Here is a 19,416-nt window from a genome sequence, read left to right as displayed (position 1 = left end):
ATATGCCAAGACATATCTAAGAAAAATCAAAATGTCTAGGTTACAGCACATGTATATATTGCATAATCCATAATTCTTCATATCACTTCAGATTACATAGGCCTAATTGTAATCTTTTTCAGAAACAATCAACACACAAATTCATTCATTTTTATTATTATATGATAACAGGGCCTTTAAAAACAGGCTAGCTAAATAAACACAAATTTCCTGCTCACAGAACCTTTCTTTCATTCATTATATGTAATTACTGAAATACTATAGCATATGAGAGAGAGAGAGAGAAAAAAAAATCCTGTTTCAATCAGTATCATATCTGATGGTGTAGAATTCGTAATATCCAACCATATGTAACATTGTTTGAGGAAATAAAAAAGTATATTGAAACGCTGTCAAACAAATGAAAAAAAAATCATTTCATACACATTATTCTGAACAAAAAAAAAATACATTACATTACGGTATATGCGCATAACTTCTCAGAGCTGTGGAATATGACTGCAAAGGAGAGCAGTGATTCCTTCTCAACCTATAAGGCCTCCCTGTTGTAACTATCAAGAATAATCAATGCACTTTGCATACATAAAGGTCCTGTTTACCTTTGGGAGCAGCTATATAAAAAAAATGTTCAAGATATCACATTTGATGCATATGTGTAGGTCTGTTGTATCGCAAAACACCCTACCATTATAAAATTTTCACAATAAAGCCTAAAATATAAGGAGATATCAGTATTTTTCTCATAGACGGTTTAGTCTGGAAACATTTTCATTAAAACTATTGTTCACATTTTTGTGTATTTCAATATACTTCAAATTTTTTACGGTGGTTGTTTCTATCCCTAACTCACATTTTAGAACTATTTTAAAGCACTAATGCTTGGTTTTTATTTCATCTGCAAATGGTAAATTATGTCTCTAAGATTTGGTATGAACACACGAAAACGAATGATTTGAATTTCTGACATACTTTATTCGTATTTGTTATTTTTAAAGCTTTCGTTAGAAGTTGCGAAAAATTTGGACCAAACCCAGCAGACGTATTTTCATCAACGACACTACCGCCATAGACACTACATTTAAGCTCTTCTTCGTTTTAGGAAAGATCTGAGGCAAGCTCTGCAATTTTAATGTCATTGCCTGGTTAGAGTTCATTAATGAAGTAATAATAAAGTTTGATTATCAGTAATGATAATCAAGTTAATTTGATATGCAACAGTATTGGTATAATATTTCAATTTAATAACGAGCTTCCTGTATAACTTACAGGACAGCATGGACAAATTAAACGACACAGCTCAAGAGTGAAGAACAAAATTCTAAACGAACAGTGCTTATCTTTGTTAGGCTATAGCATTTTAACTGTTCCTGTGTTTACCCTCTCAGAACAGTACACATGGCATAATTGAATTTACCTCAGACCCCATCCCACTCAAAGTAGAAGTATTCCGGACTCTCACAAATCGAGGAAAGAGGTACGTATCTATTTTCCACTTTAATGTTTCGTATCCCAAAATGCAATTTGTAATTATATCGTACTGTGTTTGATGTTGAGATGCCGAAAATATGTATACATTGATATCGGTTCTCGCCCATAGAGCGATAGATTATTCAATTTCTCGATAGTGCAGCCAAAATTACAAAATTGTTTTTAATAATCGCCACTGGGCAGCCACAAATGCACAATGGGCACCCGAATTCGTCATAGAGAACTCAAGAGTGCATAAAAGTCATTCATACTCACCATAGTGGAATCAAGTTTAGCACGGGAGGACACATGTCCAAAGTTAGAGAATTTAATTTTGCCAAAAGACATTCATGTTCATAACACTGTAATTACAATCATGTACTTAGTATTACATACATATAAAATGATTATGCATTTGTATGTTACTGGTTCAAAGACTTGTTTCTAATACATATTTCGCCTTTCTGGTTTCTCCACTATTTACTATTTACTTTTGACGTTCGCCTGTCTATTTCGGAGACCTTATTCATAATTTTCATCACAAGATGCATATATATATATTTCGGTCTATTTCGTAAGTTCTCCAGCATAATTGCTACTTCGATGATGAAGTTTTTAGGGTTTGGGGCATACGTGTCCGCTTTGTCGTTCAAATTAATTTTTCGATCAGTCGAATGTGCATTCATGTCTATCAAAGCTAAAATGTTGTCATTCAAATTCGTAAAAAGTACTCCAACTTCGCGAAGCAGTCATTCAATTTGGCGAGTGACGGGATGTGATTGCGCAATTTTTAACACTTCGAGCAGTCACATTATCACGATAGTGTTCTGGTTCTCTCATATAATCATTAACCTAAACATGTCTTTTATGCATTTGTTTTTTTTTTTTTTTTTTTTGGGGGGGGGGGGCTTTAAACACTCATGCCCATGTCCTTTTCATATTTTCATTTATCTATTTTTTTAAGGTATATACATTTATTGTAACAGACTTCATGAGGTCACATTCCAGCATTACTATTTTTTCATTAACAATAACAACTATGCTAATTTCCTTTGATTTGAATACCAGAACATTATGTTGTGATGTGTTCTTTCATATAATATGCATTATATATATAGGCCCTTTGTCATGTTTTGAAAAGTAGGCTACATATATATATATACGTGTATATATATATATAAATATATATATAACTTTCATCAGTGGAGGAGATTATACAATAAGAGATTCAGGCTTCTACCAACCTTTAGTGAGTTGCTAGCTAGCTTTCATCCACTCCTGTGGATTTCTTCGGGCCAAGTGATTGCACCTTTTCTGTAGCCGTAGACCATTGGACCGAAGATTGGTAGTAAGCTGTATCCGGAATCCCTATCTTTTTCCAGATAGACTCTTTCACTTCTCTTGGCCAAAATTACTTTCAAAGGCTAGTACTGTTTCATCATTCCATCCGTGCATGGGCACGAAACGAAAGACCACACTGTCTACATCATTGAAGAAATTTCAGGACAACAAACATATCGAAGAAAAGACTAGCAGACGAGTCTCACCCTCCATCTAGTGCCACTGCACAACCTCAAAATTATATAGCCTTCCGAACATTCATAAAATGAACGTTCCTTTGCGACCCATCGTCTCCTCCATTAACTCTGTCTCACATGATCTTGCCAAGTATTTTGCCGAGATGATCAACCTATCGTTGGGGGCACAGATAGACACATTGTAAACACATGTGATTTTGTGTATAAAGTAAAGACATGCAAATTATCCCCAAATAAGAAACTTGTGAGCTACGATGTCATTTCTCTTTTAACTGGTGTTCCTGTAAAACAGGCTGTTAATATTGTTACAGAATGGTTGCAGGAAGACTCAACACTTGACGATAGAACAGGTTTAAGCCCCAAGGAAATTGGCGACCTACTTAGATTGTGTCTTGAGAATACATATTTCTCCTACAATGGCACTCTCTACCAACTAACTCATGAAACACCCATGGGCTTACCTATCTCTCCAGTTGGTCTACAATATATATCTAAAATATCTGGAAGAAGAGATTTCTCACATGCCCCCATGCCCCTAGGATATGGCGGAGGTATGTCGATAACACCTTTGTCATCATAGACCAAGACCATATTGATGAATTTACAACATACATCAATAGCACTGACCAGCATATGCAGTTCACTGTGGAGGAAGAGCAGAAAAGTTCACTGAACTTTGTAGACACCAAGGTCGAGGTGAATGTTGACCTTAATAAGTATCCATCACCGTATACAGGAAACCTACACGCACTGATTCTTACTTGAACTTTGAATCAGACCTCTCAACACAAAAGTGGGGGTTGCCATCTCTTTGTACTCGAAAGCCCGGAAGGTTACCTCAGACAGTGATGCACTAGAGAATGAATTTCTACACGTTGACCAAGTGCTCACATCATGTGGATACCCACCGTGGGTAAGACAAAGAAGAAAAGGACAGAACAAGAAACAAAATCCTTCAAAAGGATAACAAGAACCAAGCATCCGAGTTGTTCTTCCTTTTGTCAACAGTTTAGCCACTCGTCTGAGACGACCATCCATGACAAGGAGATTACTGTTGCCTTCAAGAGTTCCAACACTCTAAAGAGCAGGCTGGTCCACCCTATACACAAAGAACCAAGGGAACAAAGGACAGGTATTATCTCTATGTTGGTGAAACTGGCGGAACTCTACATTATCAACTGAAGGAACACAAAAGAGCCCTTAGGTTAAGGGATTTCGGATACAGCTTATCACCAATCTTCGGTCTAATGATCAAGAAACAACCAGGCAGTGCTAGAGAAACGGTGCAATCGCTTGGCCCGAAGAAGTCCACAGGAGAGCATAAAAGCTAGCCAGCAAATCGCTTAAGGTTGGTAGAAGCTTGGATCTCTTATTGTACATATTCTTTTTTATTTCTGGGGTAATGGAGTCAATCTATTTCCGACCTGTTGTATGACATGTGGACGCTATTCCGTCATGGTCATGTCGGCTTCACTTCACTTCACTTCACTTCACTTCAATTCACTTCACTTCAATTTGACTTTATTTTCACCAGTGTCAATCAACCGTTTATCAGTTCAACTGCTAGTCAATTTGAAAGGACAAATCACTAAATATAATACTAATTATTTATGTATATCGGACGTACGAATGATAATGTAGTGAAAATTACACATTTTGCAAGTGTATATACATATCGATGGAAAAGAGTGTAGCCTCTTCTGCAGCTTCCTGGTCACCAACCCTCCGCTGGTAAATTGTATGAAATAACTCCGAATTCGTATACACGTGCAAATTTGAATGCTGGAAAAGATGCTAGTTACGTCACAAATTGTCGCTCCTGAAACGGGCGACAAATTGTGCAAGGAGCTGACAGCACAAATTGTCGCCCCTGCACAATTTATCACCTGGCGACAATTTATGCAGAGGGCTGACGGCACAAATTGTAGCCCGCCCTCGAAGCACATGGGGGGGGGGGGGGGTAAATATCATTCTTGACATAGGCGTTGGAATACCAACACATAACCTACATGGCTACATCCATGTAAATAAGCCATGTGAAAAGTCACGTTAAGGTTTCAAGGAAGTGTGTATGTGCGCGCGCACATGATAACTGAGTGCCCGTTTGTGTGTCTGAGTGGGTGTGTGTGTATGTATGTATGTGTGGGGTGCGGGTGAAGAGGAGTGGATGGATGGGTGTGGGTTTTAGGGACGGGTGTGAATGTGTGTGTGTGTGTGTGTGTGTGTGTGGAGTGGGTGGATGATGGGTGAGTGTAAGGGAAATGTGTGTGTATGTGTGTGGGCTCGCGCGCATGTGTGTGTGTAAAATATTAACAAGTGTGCGTCAGGGATGTCTGTATGTGTGTGAGTCTGTGTGTATGGTGTTTGTGTGGAGGGATGTGTGTGAAGGCGGATGTAAACGTGAATGGGGGTATGTGTGTGTTAGTGCCTCGGTTAGTGTGTGTGTGTGTGTGTGTGTGCGTAGACACGTGTTTCTATGTGTGTGTGCGTGTGCGTATGTTTGTGTTTAGGCGAGGTTAGCATCAACCACCACACATGCACACAGATTCCACTCATATCATTATACTCCAAACACACACACACACAGAGCTATGCCTACACGCATACACACGTCACGTATACGCACCTACACACCATACATAACACATACCATGCAGCCCCCCCCCCCCCACACAGACATACATATCACATTTACCAGTCATACCCACCACACCCAAGAATAACACAGGAACAACCATGCACCCCAATACACAATTCGTCGTGTATCTTAGCATTATCTTCAATTCAATTCAATTTTATTGCCCGTTTCTGGAAATTTGTTTTGTTTGCATGCATATCCGGTTACATACATATACAAAGCACACGTATGCGTTGCAACATAGATACATAGACATGATAGACATACAAAAGATATACATCAATACAATATCACTATCATTGTCATAAAGATATAACATCAAAGAAATATTAATCTGTATAAGTCAACATTGTATTGGATGTGGTGTGCATAATTGATATATACTGGTGTATAAATAATATGTGTCAATTGATAATTGGTATGTTTGAATGCATATCCGGTTACATCAATACATTATACATATTATACAAAGCACACACATACATTGTAGCGTAGATACATAGACATGATAGACATACAAAGATATACAGCGATACAATATCACTATCATTGTCATATATATATAACATCAAAGAAGTATTAATCTGTACAAGTCAACATTGTATTGGATGTGGTGTGCATTATATGCGGGTGTATAAATAAATATTATGTGTCAATTGATAATAACTATATAAGAAATATAAACAATACAAATGAATGCATGTTTATATGTAAATAATGATTGTATAAAAATCTTGAAGGATACATACGCGTGTGTGTGTGTGTGTGTGTGTGTGTGTGTGCATGTATGTGAAGGTACAAAAATATGGATCTACAGTTCGACCTCGATTATCCGGCTTCCTTTTAACCGGAAATCTCTATTATCCGGACGCGTTCACGCAGTGAAGGACTATTGTTTTTCATCCAAAAATTGAGAAAAAACAGTGACTTTAAACTCAATTAAAATTTCTACAAAACTCACACGATTTGCCTACAATATTCCCGACAGAACTCACATAAATTCACACCACATTATCATCGTAAAAGTAAGCAGTCATCACCACCGTTGCGGGGTATGCTACCTGCCTAGCTGCCAGTGCACTAGGACGGCAGCTTGGATGGCAGCTATATACATTAACATAGTGTCTCCCATATCCGGCCAATTCGCTTATCCGGATGAGCGCCGGTCCCGACATAGCCGGATAATCGAGGTCGAACTTTATGTGTTTTTGACAAAAGAAATATATATATACATCACACCACAGTCATAATCATTCTATATACTCCTGAATTAGTATTTCCACTTGACTTTAACCTTTGGCCTTTGACCAAATAGCCCAGAACTTGTCTTGCAAAATCTTTGTCGAATGACAAGATATACACTGAATTTAAAACATACGAGCAAACAAACCAACCTTGGGGCAATTGATAAACACAGCTTCATCCACTCATACATAATAATGATATACATATATCTGATGTTTGATATAATACAGATTTGATAATTATAACACAAAACTACACAAACAAGATATTACAATCTGAGAAATGTCCCTCCGTTCAACATTCTAATCGAGCTAGGCACAAAGGAGTCCAGGAACCTACTTGTTCTACATCGAAGCAATCTCAGCCTGTTCCCTGACCTCAACACCACATGATTATCATTCAGAGGATTAAGCCCATTATCTATGATTGATTTGGCCTTTTCAACAATTTTACTCCTACAAAGATCTTCAAAATGTAGTTGAACCCCTAGAATCTTCTCCGCCTGTCTCGACAATCGTTTTGATCAAAGAGAGATCTACCTTTCGGCATGCGGTGAACCAAACCACACAGTCATGTACAAGAATACTCTCTATGACAGCTTTATAGAACAAGTGCATGATGGAGCAATCGACATGAAAAGAGTTCAATTTGCGAAGAAAATACAATCTCTGCTGACCTTTCTTGTACAACTCCATACAATTGTCTTCCCATTTCAGATTGGCATTGATTACAGTGCCTAGGTACTTGTAAGAGTGTATACAATCTCAATGTTCTGCCCGTTCATATTCACTGGGCGACTGCTTGGCTCCATGGATTTGCGATTTCTGAAATCAATAATCATCTCTTTAGTTTTTGATGTGTTCAAATCTAAAAAGTTCATCTCACACCAGTTAATGAACCAGTTCAGGAACTGCGTATATTCACACTCATTTTCCTTAATGTGTCCAACAATGACGGTGTCGTCCGCGTATTTCAGAACAGACACGATTTCTGAAGATAAGCGGCAATCGTTGGTATAGAGCACGAACAGAATGGGAGAGAGCACACAGCCCTGAGGGGAACCTATGTTGGTAACAATGGGCTCACTCATTGCGTCCCGCACTCGCATTCGTTGGATCCGACTTTGTAAAAAGTCCACAATCCAGAGGATAATCGATGGTCTCACTCCAAGTCGCTTCAACTTTTCAACGAGTATATGGGGCCGAATTGTGTTGAATGCAGAAGAGAAATCTGGAGGAGAAGTTAGAGCCACTGGGCGGTAATCATTGTGTTGGGATGGGCGGGGCGTCTTTGCTGCAGGAATAATAATAAATGATTTCCAGCAATTAGGGACTACTTTCTCGTCCCAAGACATTTGAAATAACGAGCAAAAAGGTGATGTTAATTCTCTTGCACAATGTCGCAGTAGTTTCCCACATATTTTATCAGGCCCTGTAGCTTTCCGGGGGTTGACTCTACTGAATCGAAGGTAGACATCTCTCTCGTTCACTGTCACAGATTCATCAAACACACGGTGAAGTTCATCCTTTTGCGCCTCGATGACATCGATGAATTCGTTGGTATCGAATCGGCAAAAAAATGTGTTAAGTTCACATAGACTGTAGGCACTGCCATGCCTCCCTGGGCTTATTAGCTTGAAAATAACTCTGTAACTTCTCTTTGTATTTCTTTTTAGCATTTTCTACATCCCACTTCATATCCAGATGAAGGGATCTGAGCAATTCTTGATCTCCCGCTACAAAGGCATCACGTTTAGCCTTGACTATGTCTCTTAAATGCTTTGTTATCCAGGGTTTGTTATTAGGATATACACGGACAGTTTTACTTTGTACGTGAAGATTCTGACAGAACACCACGTAGTCGTTTATCGCGTCAGCGATTTCATTGATGTCATCTGATGCCTCAAAGAAAACGTCCCAGTCAGTAATTTGAAAACACGTTTGAAGTTTGTCGATTGCGTCATCGTTCCACACTTGCACCGCTTTCTTTTCTACTTTGTGGGTTTTGAGTTTTTGACGGTATTTAGGTAGCAGGTGCACTGTATTGTGATCTGACAGGCCAATCCCGGGTCGAACAACGGACTTGTAAGCGTTTGGAACTGAAGTGTAACATCTGTCCAGAATGTTCTCACCTCGAGTGGGCTTATCAATAACTTGACAATAGTTTGGCATCTCGTCTTCTAAACGACAGTGATTGAAGTCCCCCAATACAATTTTGGTGAATCCGGTGACTGAGCTTCCATCTCCCCAACAATGTCCTGAATATACCGCGCAGACTGAGTTTCGTTGGCATCAGGGGCAATGTAAACCAAGAATACGTGCACTTGGTTAAACTCACGGGGTAGGTAAAATGGACGAAAGGACACACAAAGCATTTCCACGTCTTCATTACAGACAGAATGCCTAACAGTGAAATTAGTACACCATCTTTTATTGACGTAGATACATACTCCACCGCCACGCTTTTTGTTGGTCTGTTCTTGAGATCTGTCTAATCTGGCAATATCAAATCCGTTTATAACAATGCTTTCGTTAGTTATGCCTGGATTTAGCCAAGTTTCAGTCATGCAGATTATACTGGAATTGCGGAAATCGTTACAGTACCTTGTCAAAGCTCTGACTTCGTCAACTTTGTTAAGCGACCGCACATTGCTAAGGGTGATCACTGGTAGTGGGGGCTTGTTTCCTCTTTTTCGCACCCTGTTCCGAACTCCGCCACGTTTCCCCCTCCTTCTAAGTCCAGGCACTCCATTGTTATTGTCCCGTGTCGGTGTCCATTTGGGCAGACTTGCCGGGACGTCCCTGGACGCAGGTGCATTGGCGAGGCTGTACAGGAATTGGCGGGAGTACTGAATCGTCGGAGGCAGTTCAGGTGACGCAGAAACAAGGCTTTTTCCAGGCAACGATATCGTCAGTAATGTCGGAAAATATATCATCAAACTCAATATGGTTTCCACATGCATCTTTGCAAGCACAAATACTCCACGAGATCACAATATATGTGAAAAACAAATATCAAATCCGGTGACGAAATGACATGCAAACTGGTCGCTACAGTGCAGCGCCCTCATATCTTGAAAACAACAACCGACGACAATTTGTGCAGCTACGTTTCATTTTACCTGCACAAATTGTCGCCATCGAGGTCAAAAATTGGGAATTGCACGAGCAGCACAATTTGTCGAGGGGCGACAATTATTGTGCAGGGGCGACAATTTGTGCCGCAACAGACGCTCCTTCGCTTTCTGACGAAATTTAATACTCTCGACGGGCAATCTTATTTGAATGGTGTAACTGTTAAGTTGTCCCGCAGTGCAAAATTGAATGATCGAAAAGTTGATAGACTTTCTTTATGGCGCTGTCTTTATGGACGAATTTAGATGATTCTATTATCAAATTGAATGACAAACGTGCAAAAAAGCTGTATTGTGTGTGTGCATACATATAGGGCCTATAACAGAAGAAAATCACCCTATTGAATATTTTCTATGATCTCTGTATCTAGTCTATATGCATTTCTATTTTTTTCTTTCGTTCATTCATGGTGTATTTCTTATTCAAAGTAATCACTTCACATCTTGTTTATGTGTCTTATTCGGTCATGTACATTTGTGTGTGTGTGTTTGTGTGTGTGTGCGCATGTTTTACTGTACAGGGCCACTTGATAAAGCCTTTTTTTAAAACCTGAAATGGCTAACCTATTCACACAGAACGGAACGGAAATAATGCATTGAACAACATTGTGTACATGAAAATTTAATAATACTGCATTATGAAAAATTTTTTTCCAAAGATTCAAACGAAAAAGGTACGTGATTTAACAGAAATGAAGGTTCTTTTTTTTTCGAGTAGCAAAAAAAAAAAAAAAAAAAAGGAGGAGGAGGCGGTGAAGTTTGCACATTGACAGGTGCTATTTTCCTCATTTTTGGACCATCTAATGAATGTGACTTTTATTCCACGACTTTCATGATAAAACAAAGACTAAATTGAATGGCCCCTCTTCAAAAGAACATTAAATCAAGAAGAAGAATAATGAACATGAGAAAACTAAAAAAACAATGATGATATGCAACACCTGTTCGCATGTGCTGAAATTGAATGAACAAGTTGTATAATTAAATACTCCAAGGCGACATTCAATGTTCTAATCTAGCTCGAGGGAGCTTCACGAGAAAAGTTGGTTGCACTATGTTCGAGGTCGTGCGCTTATTGGCGACTTTGGTTGCCCTGTAGCGAATTTGAATGCCGATTGGCGAGTTTAGCTGCTCCAAGACGAATTTGAATGACTATTGAAGACCTTAGCTGCCTAGGAAAAGGAATGATCTATTTATACTCTTTCATGCACTACGTGCAAAATTGAATGACCTATCTATACTATTGCGTGCACTAAGTGCGGAATTAAACGGGAAAACCTGTATTAAATGATTACTACATGTACTTTTAAACAACTTATACTGATATCATGGGTTTTGTTTCATTTGGCATACACTTCAAATGATTTATGTTTAGAAACTTCATAGTTTATACTTTGCAGTGATATATATTCAACTTGACCTGCCTTGATATTTATTGTATACAGATTATGTTTTGTTGTTACAAATATTCCTATCATACAGGCACATTTACAATTTCATATAAATTTCTACAAATGAGAAATATTGAAGGTAATATATTCAGGGAACAAGAACATTATATCTTTTCATTTGTAGATTCTAACATTTCAAATTGTGAATGTAATTATATGTAAGCACATGATAAACCTTAAAACATCGACATGTACCGTTTTCAAAACACAGTGCTGGTTATGTACTTACATGCAAAGTATTATCTGCTGAGACAGTAAAAACTGCTGTAAATCCTACTTACTTCACATGTATAAGCTAGCCACAGCGTTGTTATGGAGATAAGTTATGCTTGTTGAATCATTGACAAAATGATTAACAATATGTTATGTATAAACCAGTGCTAGAATGGAGAGGTGATGACATTATCGCCTAGTCTAATTGAGGTTTGTAACTGTGAATCATAGAATACAACTAAGAGACAGCAGAGCTTGCTGTTACTTTTGCTGTTATTGAAAACTATCTTTCGTGTATCTTCTAAACTTGTTTGCGTTTTTTTAATCAAAAACCATGGAATACAGTCTTCATCACAAGTAAAAATTGTACTCAGGTTCATAACAGTTATAAGCAGAAGTCCACTCCGGATATAAAAGTTTATTTTCAACGCAGTGTCGCTAAAGTGCATTTGTACCTGCATACCTTATTGCCCGTCTTCCTTTTCGCAAATGAAGCAGCATTGACAAGTTTGTTTGTTTGTTTTTCATTTTTCATAGTTATGACTTAAGACATTTCCGTTAATCACGTTCCATATCATTTTTCTTTTTCAAAATGACAATGATGAATCCCCGGTAAGGTATTTCTTCATTTCCTCCTCCACTGCTATTCACAATTTTATTGTCTCATTTCGGCAAATTTCACTTAATTATAGGCGTGATTTTCGATTGGCTGTAGCGGAGGAACATGGATCGTCGAAACCTTATCCAAACATCATTGTATACAAAACATTTCCATGCAGAAATCCAGTAAGTATCAGATAAGTCATGACAAAATTAGGACATTTACGAATTTTCATGACCTCTTCCTTGCTGAAGATGATAGGTTATCGTTGAAATGTTACAGTCTGATTAATATAGTTTATGCGAATTTTTGACTTGGGAATGCGGAATTAAGATCAATTCCTTTATTTCTTCAGACAATACCACAAATGTTGTCCCTCTTTTGAGCATTTTACTAAAAGAAACATAAGGGATATGAGCTGGTCCCAAAAGAGGACTGGACCACGATGACGTTGCGTTAGTTCCTCACGACAGCTGCCAACAGAATGGCCTGGAAAGGAACTGCTGCGTCTTCATCAATCTCTGATCATATACTAAGTAACTAATGTGCAGACCATGCGTTAAAAGAAACCCTTCCATACAAACAAGGCCACCTTCCGTATAATCATTGGAATATCTTTCAAACATGATCTTAGGTTGAATGACCTTTTGGTAGCCTACATAATACTTTGACAGCTCGGGCAAATTATTAAAATGATATATTTCTTCGTTGAATAACTACCGCCCCATCTCAATCTTACCAACAGTGAGTAAAATTATCGAAAGGGCCGTACATCAACAACTGAGCGAATTCATGAATGCGAATGATTTACTACACCCTAATCAATCTGGTTTTAGACCATTTCATTCCACATCAACTGCTCTTGCAAAACTTGTGAATCAGTGGTCTTTGAATATAGATAATAATCAAATTTCTGGAGTTGCCTTCATAGATCTTCGTAGATCATGACCTACTTTTACATGAATTAAAGTGTATAGGGTGTAGTAAGACGACTGTAGATTGGTTTAAATCCTATTTAAGTGACAGACAGCAAGTGACGCAATTTAAAGAAGCCAAGTCCCACCCTTCAACTATTAAATTGGGTGTACCTCAAGGGTCAATTCTTGGTCCCCTTTTATTTTCAATATATGTCAACAGTCTACCCGAGCGTACTTCAGAAGGTGTTATAGATATGTACGCTGACGATACGACCCTCACTGTCAGTGCTAATGACGCAACAGTTTTAGAAGAAAAGATAACTATTGCACTAAATAAAGTAATGGGGTGGATTAAGAAAAATCGGCTCGTCCTTAACACTGACAAAACTTCTGTCATGATTATCGGCTCCCTTGCTAATCTCGGGAAAATTGAAAATTTCAATATTTCATTAGATGGTAGTCGGATTAAAAGAGTTCAGTTCACTAAATGTTTAGGTGTTTTAATAGATGAAGAACTGAAATGGTCTAAACAAATCGAAAATGTATGTAAACGTACCCAAAAAAGTGTCTGCATGATAAAGAGAGCGAAGGCCTTTTTGCCCCAACAATCCCTAAAATTACTTTATAATAGTCTAGTGTTACCACAATTTGATTACTGTTCTGATGTTTGGTCAAACTAAGCTAGAAAAAATTCAAAAGAGGGCAGCAAGAATAATTTTGGACAAAACATATGACACACCGTCGGCTGATTTATTCAAAAGTCTTAAATGGATGGCACTAGACAAACGTTTTGATTTCAGCCGCGTTATGATGATATATAAATGCGTCCATAACTTAGCACCTTCGTACCTTCAGGTGCACTTAGTTAAGCCTAGTGATGTACATGAACATCATACAAGGCTAATAGACAGTGGAAATCTATGTGTGCCAAGATTTCGCTCTGATTGTCACAAGTGCAGCCCAATCGTATCCTCTGTACTTGAATGGAACAGGCTAGATCATTCAATTAGATCAGCTTCTTCCATATATTCATTTAAGAGATTGTTTAAGCAAAGTTGCTATTTGTAAGTAACACACGAAATTCATTCTGGGCTTTATCATTCCTGTATAATAGCGTTTTTAATTGTTATTTCGGCATTCTGGTGAACTCTTTCTGTGGCATGTACTTTTTATGTTACTTTGCAATGTACAGTATGCTGGTATGTATCTACACTGTATTATGTCATCTTCTGTATATACGTATTGCTATTTAATGTACATATGTTCATCAATATTATTCAGGGCTCCATGGAAGACCACTATTTATTGGTGAATGGACTACCCTGACAAAAGATTAGAAATAAATAAATAAATAAATAAATATAGGAAATTGGAAGGAAACTGATCAAGATTGCCATGTGAATAGACTCGAAGAACTTTAAGCATGCTCATAAACAGACAGTATTTATGATGAATGACCCCGTATAGAGTACTATTAGTTAGTTGAGGAAATGGCCTATTTGTCATTATGTATATATATATATATATATATATATATATATATATATACATATATACGTGTGTGTGTGTGTGTGTGTGTGTGTAGTATACATATCATAGGTTGTTGGATGAATGCAAAAGTTATTACAATAGTAACTGAATACGTGATATGCTGCTTTTTAAGGTGTTTCGATGACTTAATTTTCATAAAACCTCCACAGAAATGCAGAAATAGCAATAATTTCAGTAATCAAGGTGCCAAGACAATGGCTATGTCATCAATTCTTCATAAAATTCACTTAAATCCAAATTAAGAAGTGAATTATGCAAATTAGGAGTTGCCGCTGATACAGCAATGCATTACAGCATATGCGCCTGCATAGTACTTGTTCACTTCTGTTTTTAATCATTTTTACAAGTTATCGTCAAACAAAAAGTACATGATGTCATCAAAGTCCAATCAAAATTAAGTCCTGCAATCAATCAATTCAAAAGAACTGAATAACATTGCTGCAATGTATGAATATGTTTCATAACAGTTATTACGTCAAGACCCGTTCATGATTCCTGGTGTGATAAAGAGATACAAAAATTAATTGCAACTACATGTACTAAACAACATACATCTATTATCTCATTTTCATTATAAATTATGCTAATATTCGCCCATTTTCTATGCATATTTCCACCAAAACAAAGTCTTGCTGTCAAAGTGTATCATAGCGTCATGAAAAAAGGATAAGTTATCGGGCAATCATATCACTATATATAAATTGCTCTATAGATTAGTGCACGGTCAGTGTATCTTTCCCTGTACTTTGTCGTTTTCATTGGATAAGTTGGTATATAATTATTTTCAATCTGCAGGTCAATGTAAAATCAAGTGGCAACTTTCATAAATCTATATATAAATCAAGTGGCAACTTTCATAAATCTATATTTTTTTTATCTATCTATTTACCTACTCTGTAGGCTCAAGCAAAAAAAAAAATATTTTGGCTGTCGAAAAAAACATAATCTGAGTCGAAAAGTATATTTCTCAATCGAGCTGAATCAATCTACATTCATGCAAGGTTTGCATCATCATATTGTTGCTGACAATGCACACACTGCTGTACATTGTAGACCTAATTTTTGTGACATTTCCATCGAAACGTTCTGCATTGCTTTCGCATGCACATGAAATCATCTCAAGGAAACTTTGCAGGATTGGAGCTAGAGACATCAGTACAGACAGTAGGCCAGATCAAACCTTTTGATCTTCTCTCTGAAGGAAGCTAAGGTTGTATCGTACGTAATGTTTTGCAAGGTTCCCGGAATCTCTTTGAGAGAGTCTCCAGGGTGTACTTTCTTTGCAAACTTCTATAATAAAAGCGTTAGGATGTTACTGAAAACGCAATCAAACACACAATCATATATTTTATCATGTGCATTAATACGTTAAATCCGTCTGTACTTACGACCTTGTCGAATGATTCAGCGAATACATAGTTGAAATACTTATATCTAATATTTGCCATATCACGACTAATATTTGAGAACATTTCCTTGAATTGGTATGCATATCCCACTTGAGGGTGGTTCTCAGATGCTGTTAATGAATATCTCTTGATCTTGAATATGAAAAAACAAACCTTACACGCCTCGGCGAGATACTTGAGAATATGCTATACGCGACCACTTTCCATATGTTCTAGGTGACCTTTCCGGAAGAAACTTGCAGAAATCATGTACATTTATAGCATTCTGTCTCACTTGAGAGCAGGACAGCCCTAAGACCTTCCTACGAATAATATACGTGAGGTATTCGTAACAGTTCTATTCTCAAAATATATGTATGCTTTCCCTCCACAGTCACCAGGAAAATATGTTGCAGAGTTTTTGACCCCACAAATCGGCTGGCAGTGCTTTTTCATCAGAGTAAGTTTTCAAAATACGTCAAGATAATGCTAGTGATTAGTGGGCAGACAGTTCTTCCTTGTAGGGGGATAGCAGGGATATCTCAACGCAATCTGCATCCAATGGAAAGCTACATATATATATATATGTATATATATATGTATATATATATATGTATATATATACATATATATATATATGTATATGTATATATATATATATATATATATCCGTATCAGACATCTGAATAGGACAGGTCTAATTCTTCATTGCCCTAGTTTTGACCTTAATCACTGTTGACTGGTCAATGATTTTGTTTAATATTGCCCGCTCAGAGAAGTCGATGGGATTTAGCGTGTAAAATAGCGGGCAATGAGTAAGCTCACTTGCTGCAAAAGAGTTTTCGCACTTTAATAGCAGGTGATGGCTAGACGTAGCCGTGCTTTCAGTGATAACAAGTTAACCCAATGTCTCTGTTTTTCCCTATTTTAAATGTAATTTTAGATGTGATTACTAGTACATTAATTATCAATGTTTCCAAGTTCGCTTTAGACATCTAATTGGTTGATAATAACAATATGGACTGGCTACTTTTGGGGGATACGACATTAAATACCCTCACTAGAATCTTATTCGACTCGAGCAATCAATTCTAGTTCAGGTGAGTAATGTCGTATCCCCTCAAGGCAAGTCCATATAATCATCACTCGGTCATTAGCTATTATCATTTTACGAGATTTGAAGGAATCGCTTGGCAGTAAAGAAAGTATTGCAAGTTCAAATGCAACTGCAACATTATATTGTTTTCAATAGTTTCCAATTGCTTCATTCATTGTCTGTCGTTCTTGTGTTGGCACACAGGCATACTATCCAGCACCTGGTAACACGACCATAAGTTTTACAACCGAGGCCAACATCACCCCGGGCAGCAAATATTCTACGACTGATTGTCACGGGGAGAGCTGCCGAGGCACCTTGGTCTAAATGTCGGATCCCTTGTTACTTTGAAGTTGTCACTCTATATTATGAAATTCGGTTTTATCTCTTTTAGAATTATTCTACGTGAAGAAACATGTAAAAAACAGAGAAAACCATTTTTTGATATTACCAATATTAACGAAATGCGTATGTCAATGTTAACAAATTTATTATCATTTGATAATGCATCATTGTGTGCTTTTTAAAGAAATTCAATGTAAATTATTGTCAAGGCAAACCGTGTTTTACTGTAAATTCAGCGTCTTATTGGGGCGAATTTGAACTTGAAATAAATGTCTGTTGAGACCATGCCTAGATCTAATACATATTTAGATGCTTTGACCATAATATATTGCTAATCAGCTCAAAGCATTACCTTTTCCTCCATGGAAGATCGGTTGATTCTGCTGTGGCCCGATTTTCGATCAGGATAATCGACTATAAATTTTATTATCTATTGTGCTATTAAGACTGAATACAGAATTAGATTTACCATGATGATTAATGAATGATACAATGATATTTTTAGCTGTTTTTTGGTGAGGAAAGTAAATGTTGAAAAAAATACTGAAAAATAAATCGAATGAATAGAAATAATCGGGAATCTGTCGATTTAAGAGGTAACAATTAGAAACAATTACTGCTGTTACATGTACATGTTTTTCACAGCATAGTTGAAATCACGTATCACTTCGAAAACAAGGTTGTGCGAGATAACCTTGGAATATCTTTGAAAATGTTCCTTTCTTTAAAAGTAATTAGTAGATGTCTATAATACATCAGGAAACTCGTATTTCTGTCACGTGTGTAAATCCGTGTACCGAAGGGGGGAGGGGCGTTCCCCACTTTTTTGCAGAAGATATAGGGAGTAAATGTTTGGTCCCACTTTTTTTTGCATAAAGTATAAGGTGGATATAAATGGCGCAAAATATCTAATATATATATATATATATATATATATATATATATAAGAGGGATACCCCCTCCCACACGAGGGAGTTTTGCATTTCTAGACGTAAAATTGGGTGATCTGGTACACCTTTAGGTACAACGTTTGATTTTTTTTCTATAAAAAAGTAAGTAAAATAGATATTCTGGAAGACGTGCAGACGAGGGTGAGGGATATAATCCCTTCCCACAGAAAGGTTTTTGCATTTTCCGACTTGAAAGTCAGAGATCTAGTACACCTTTTGGTGAAACTTTCATATTTTTTTTTTATATTAAAAAAGGAAATGAATAGATATTCAGGCAGGTGTGCGGGGGAGGGAGTGGGATATCCCCTCCCCCGCGAAGGAGATTTTTGCATTTTTCAGACCTGAAATTCAGAGATATTGTGCTCCCATTAAGTGAAATATAAGTGTGTTTTTTTTCTAACAAAAACAGTTTGAAAAATATGTATTTAGGGAAATATGCTGGGAGAGGGTGTTGGATGGGGGAGAGGCCTCCCCTCCCACACTAGGGAGATTTTGCATTTTCAGACCTAGAATTCAGGGAAATGGTGCACACTTTTGGTGAGATATTCGATATCTCTTATATCAAACGAGTAAGAAAAATGTGAGTTGGTATTCAGGGAAATGGGCAGGGGAGAGTGAATGAGGGGGATACCTCCTCCCAACTCCTCCCATACGAGGATGATTTTGCAATGCGGACTTGAAATTCAGAGATCTGGTACATACTTTTGGTGAAACGTTCAATGTTTTTCCTATCAGAAAAGCAAGGAAAATAGATGTTTAGAAATATGTGCGAGGGATAGTTTTGAGAAGGAGAAAATGAGTGTAGGGAGGGGGATACCCCTTCTCACACTCCTGAGGTTTTGCATTTTCAGACATGAAATACAGAGATAATATGGTAACCCAT

At 37.4% G+C, this 19,416-nt stretch overlaps 1 protein-coding gene across 1 annotated transcript in view; it reads left to right on the top strand.

Annotated features, from left to right (window-relative positions):
• Window positions 1-17,565, top strand: part of LOC139730733 (autocrine proliferation repressor protein A-like) — a 148,052-nt gene extending 130,487 nt beyond the window's left edge. Inside the window, exons 12-15 of the mRNA XM_071641597.1 lie at window positions 1,386-1,474; window positions 12,378-12,471; window positions 16,537-16,602; window positions 17,443-17,565. Coding sequence (XP_071497698.1) covers window positions 1,386-1,474; window positions 12,378-12,471; window positions 16,537-16,602; window positions 17,443-17,565 — 372 coding nt within the window. The remainder of the gene's footprint in view (window positions 1-1,385; window positions 1,475-12,377; window positions 12,472-16,536; window positions 16,603-17,442) is intronic.
• Window positions 17,566-19,416: the final 1,851 nt, after the last annotated feature.

Source organism: Diadema antillarum, unplaced genomic scaffold (genome assembly GCF_040938485.1).
Source record: "Diadema antillarum isolate AM-2024a unplaced genomic scaffold, OU_Dant_1.0 seq00000331_RagTag, whole genome shotgun sequence".
NCBI classification, from domain to species: domain Eukaryota; kingdom Metazoa; phylum Echinodermata; class Echinoidea; order Diadematoida; family Diadematidae; genus Diadema; species Diadema antillarum.
Note: the sequence above shows the minus strand (reverse complement) of the source record. Positions and strands in the feature narration are given on the sequence as shown.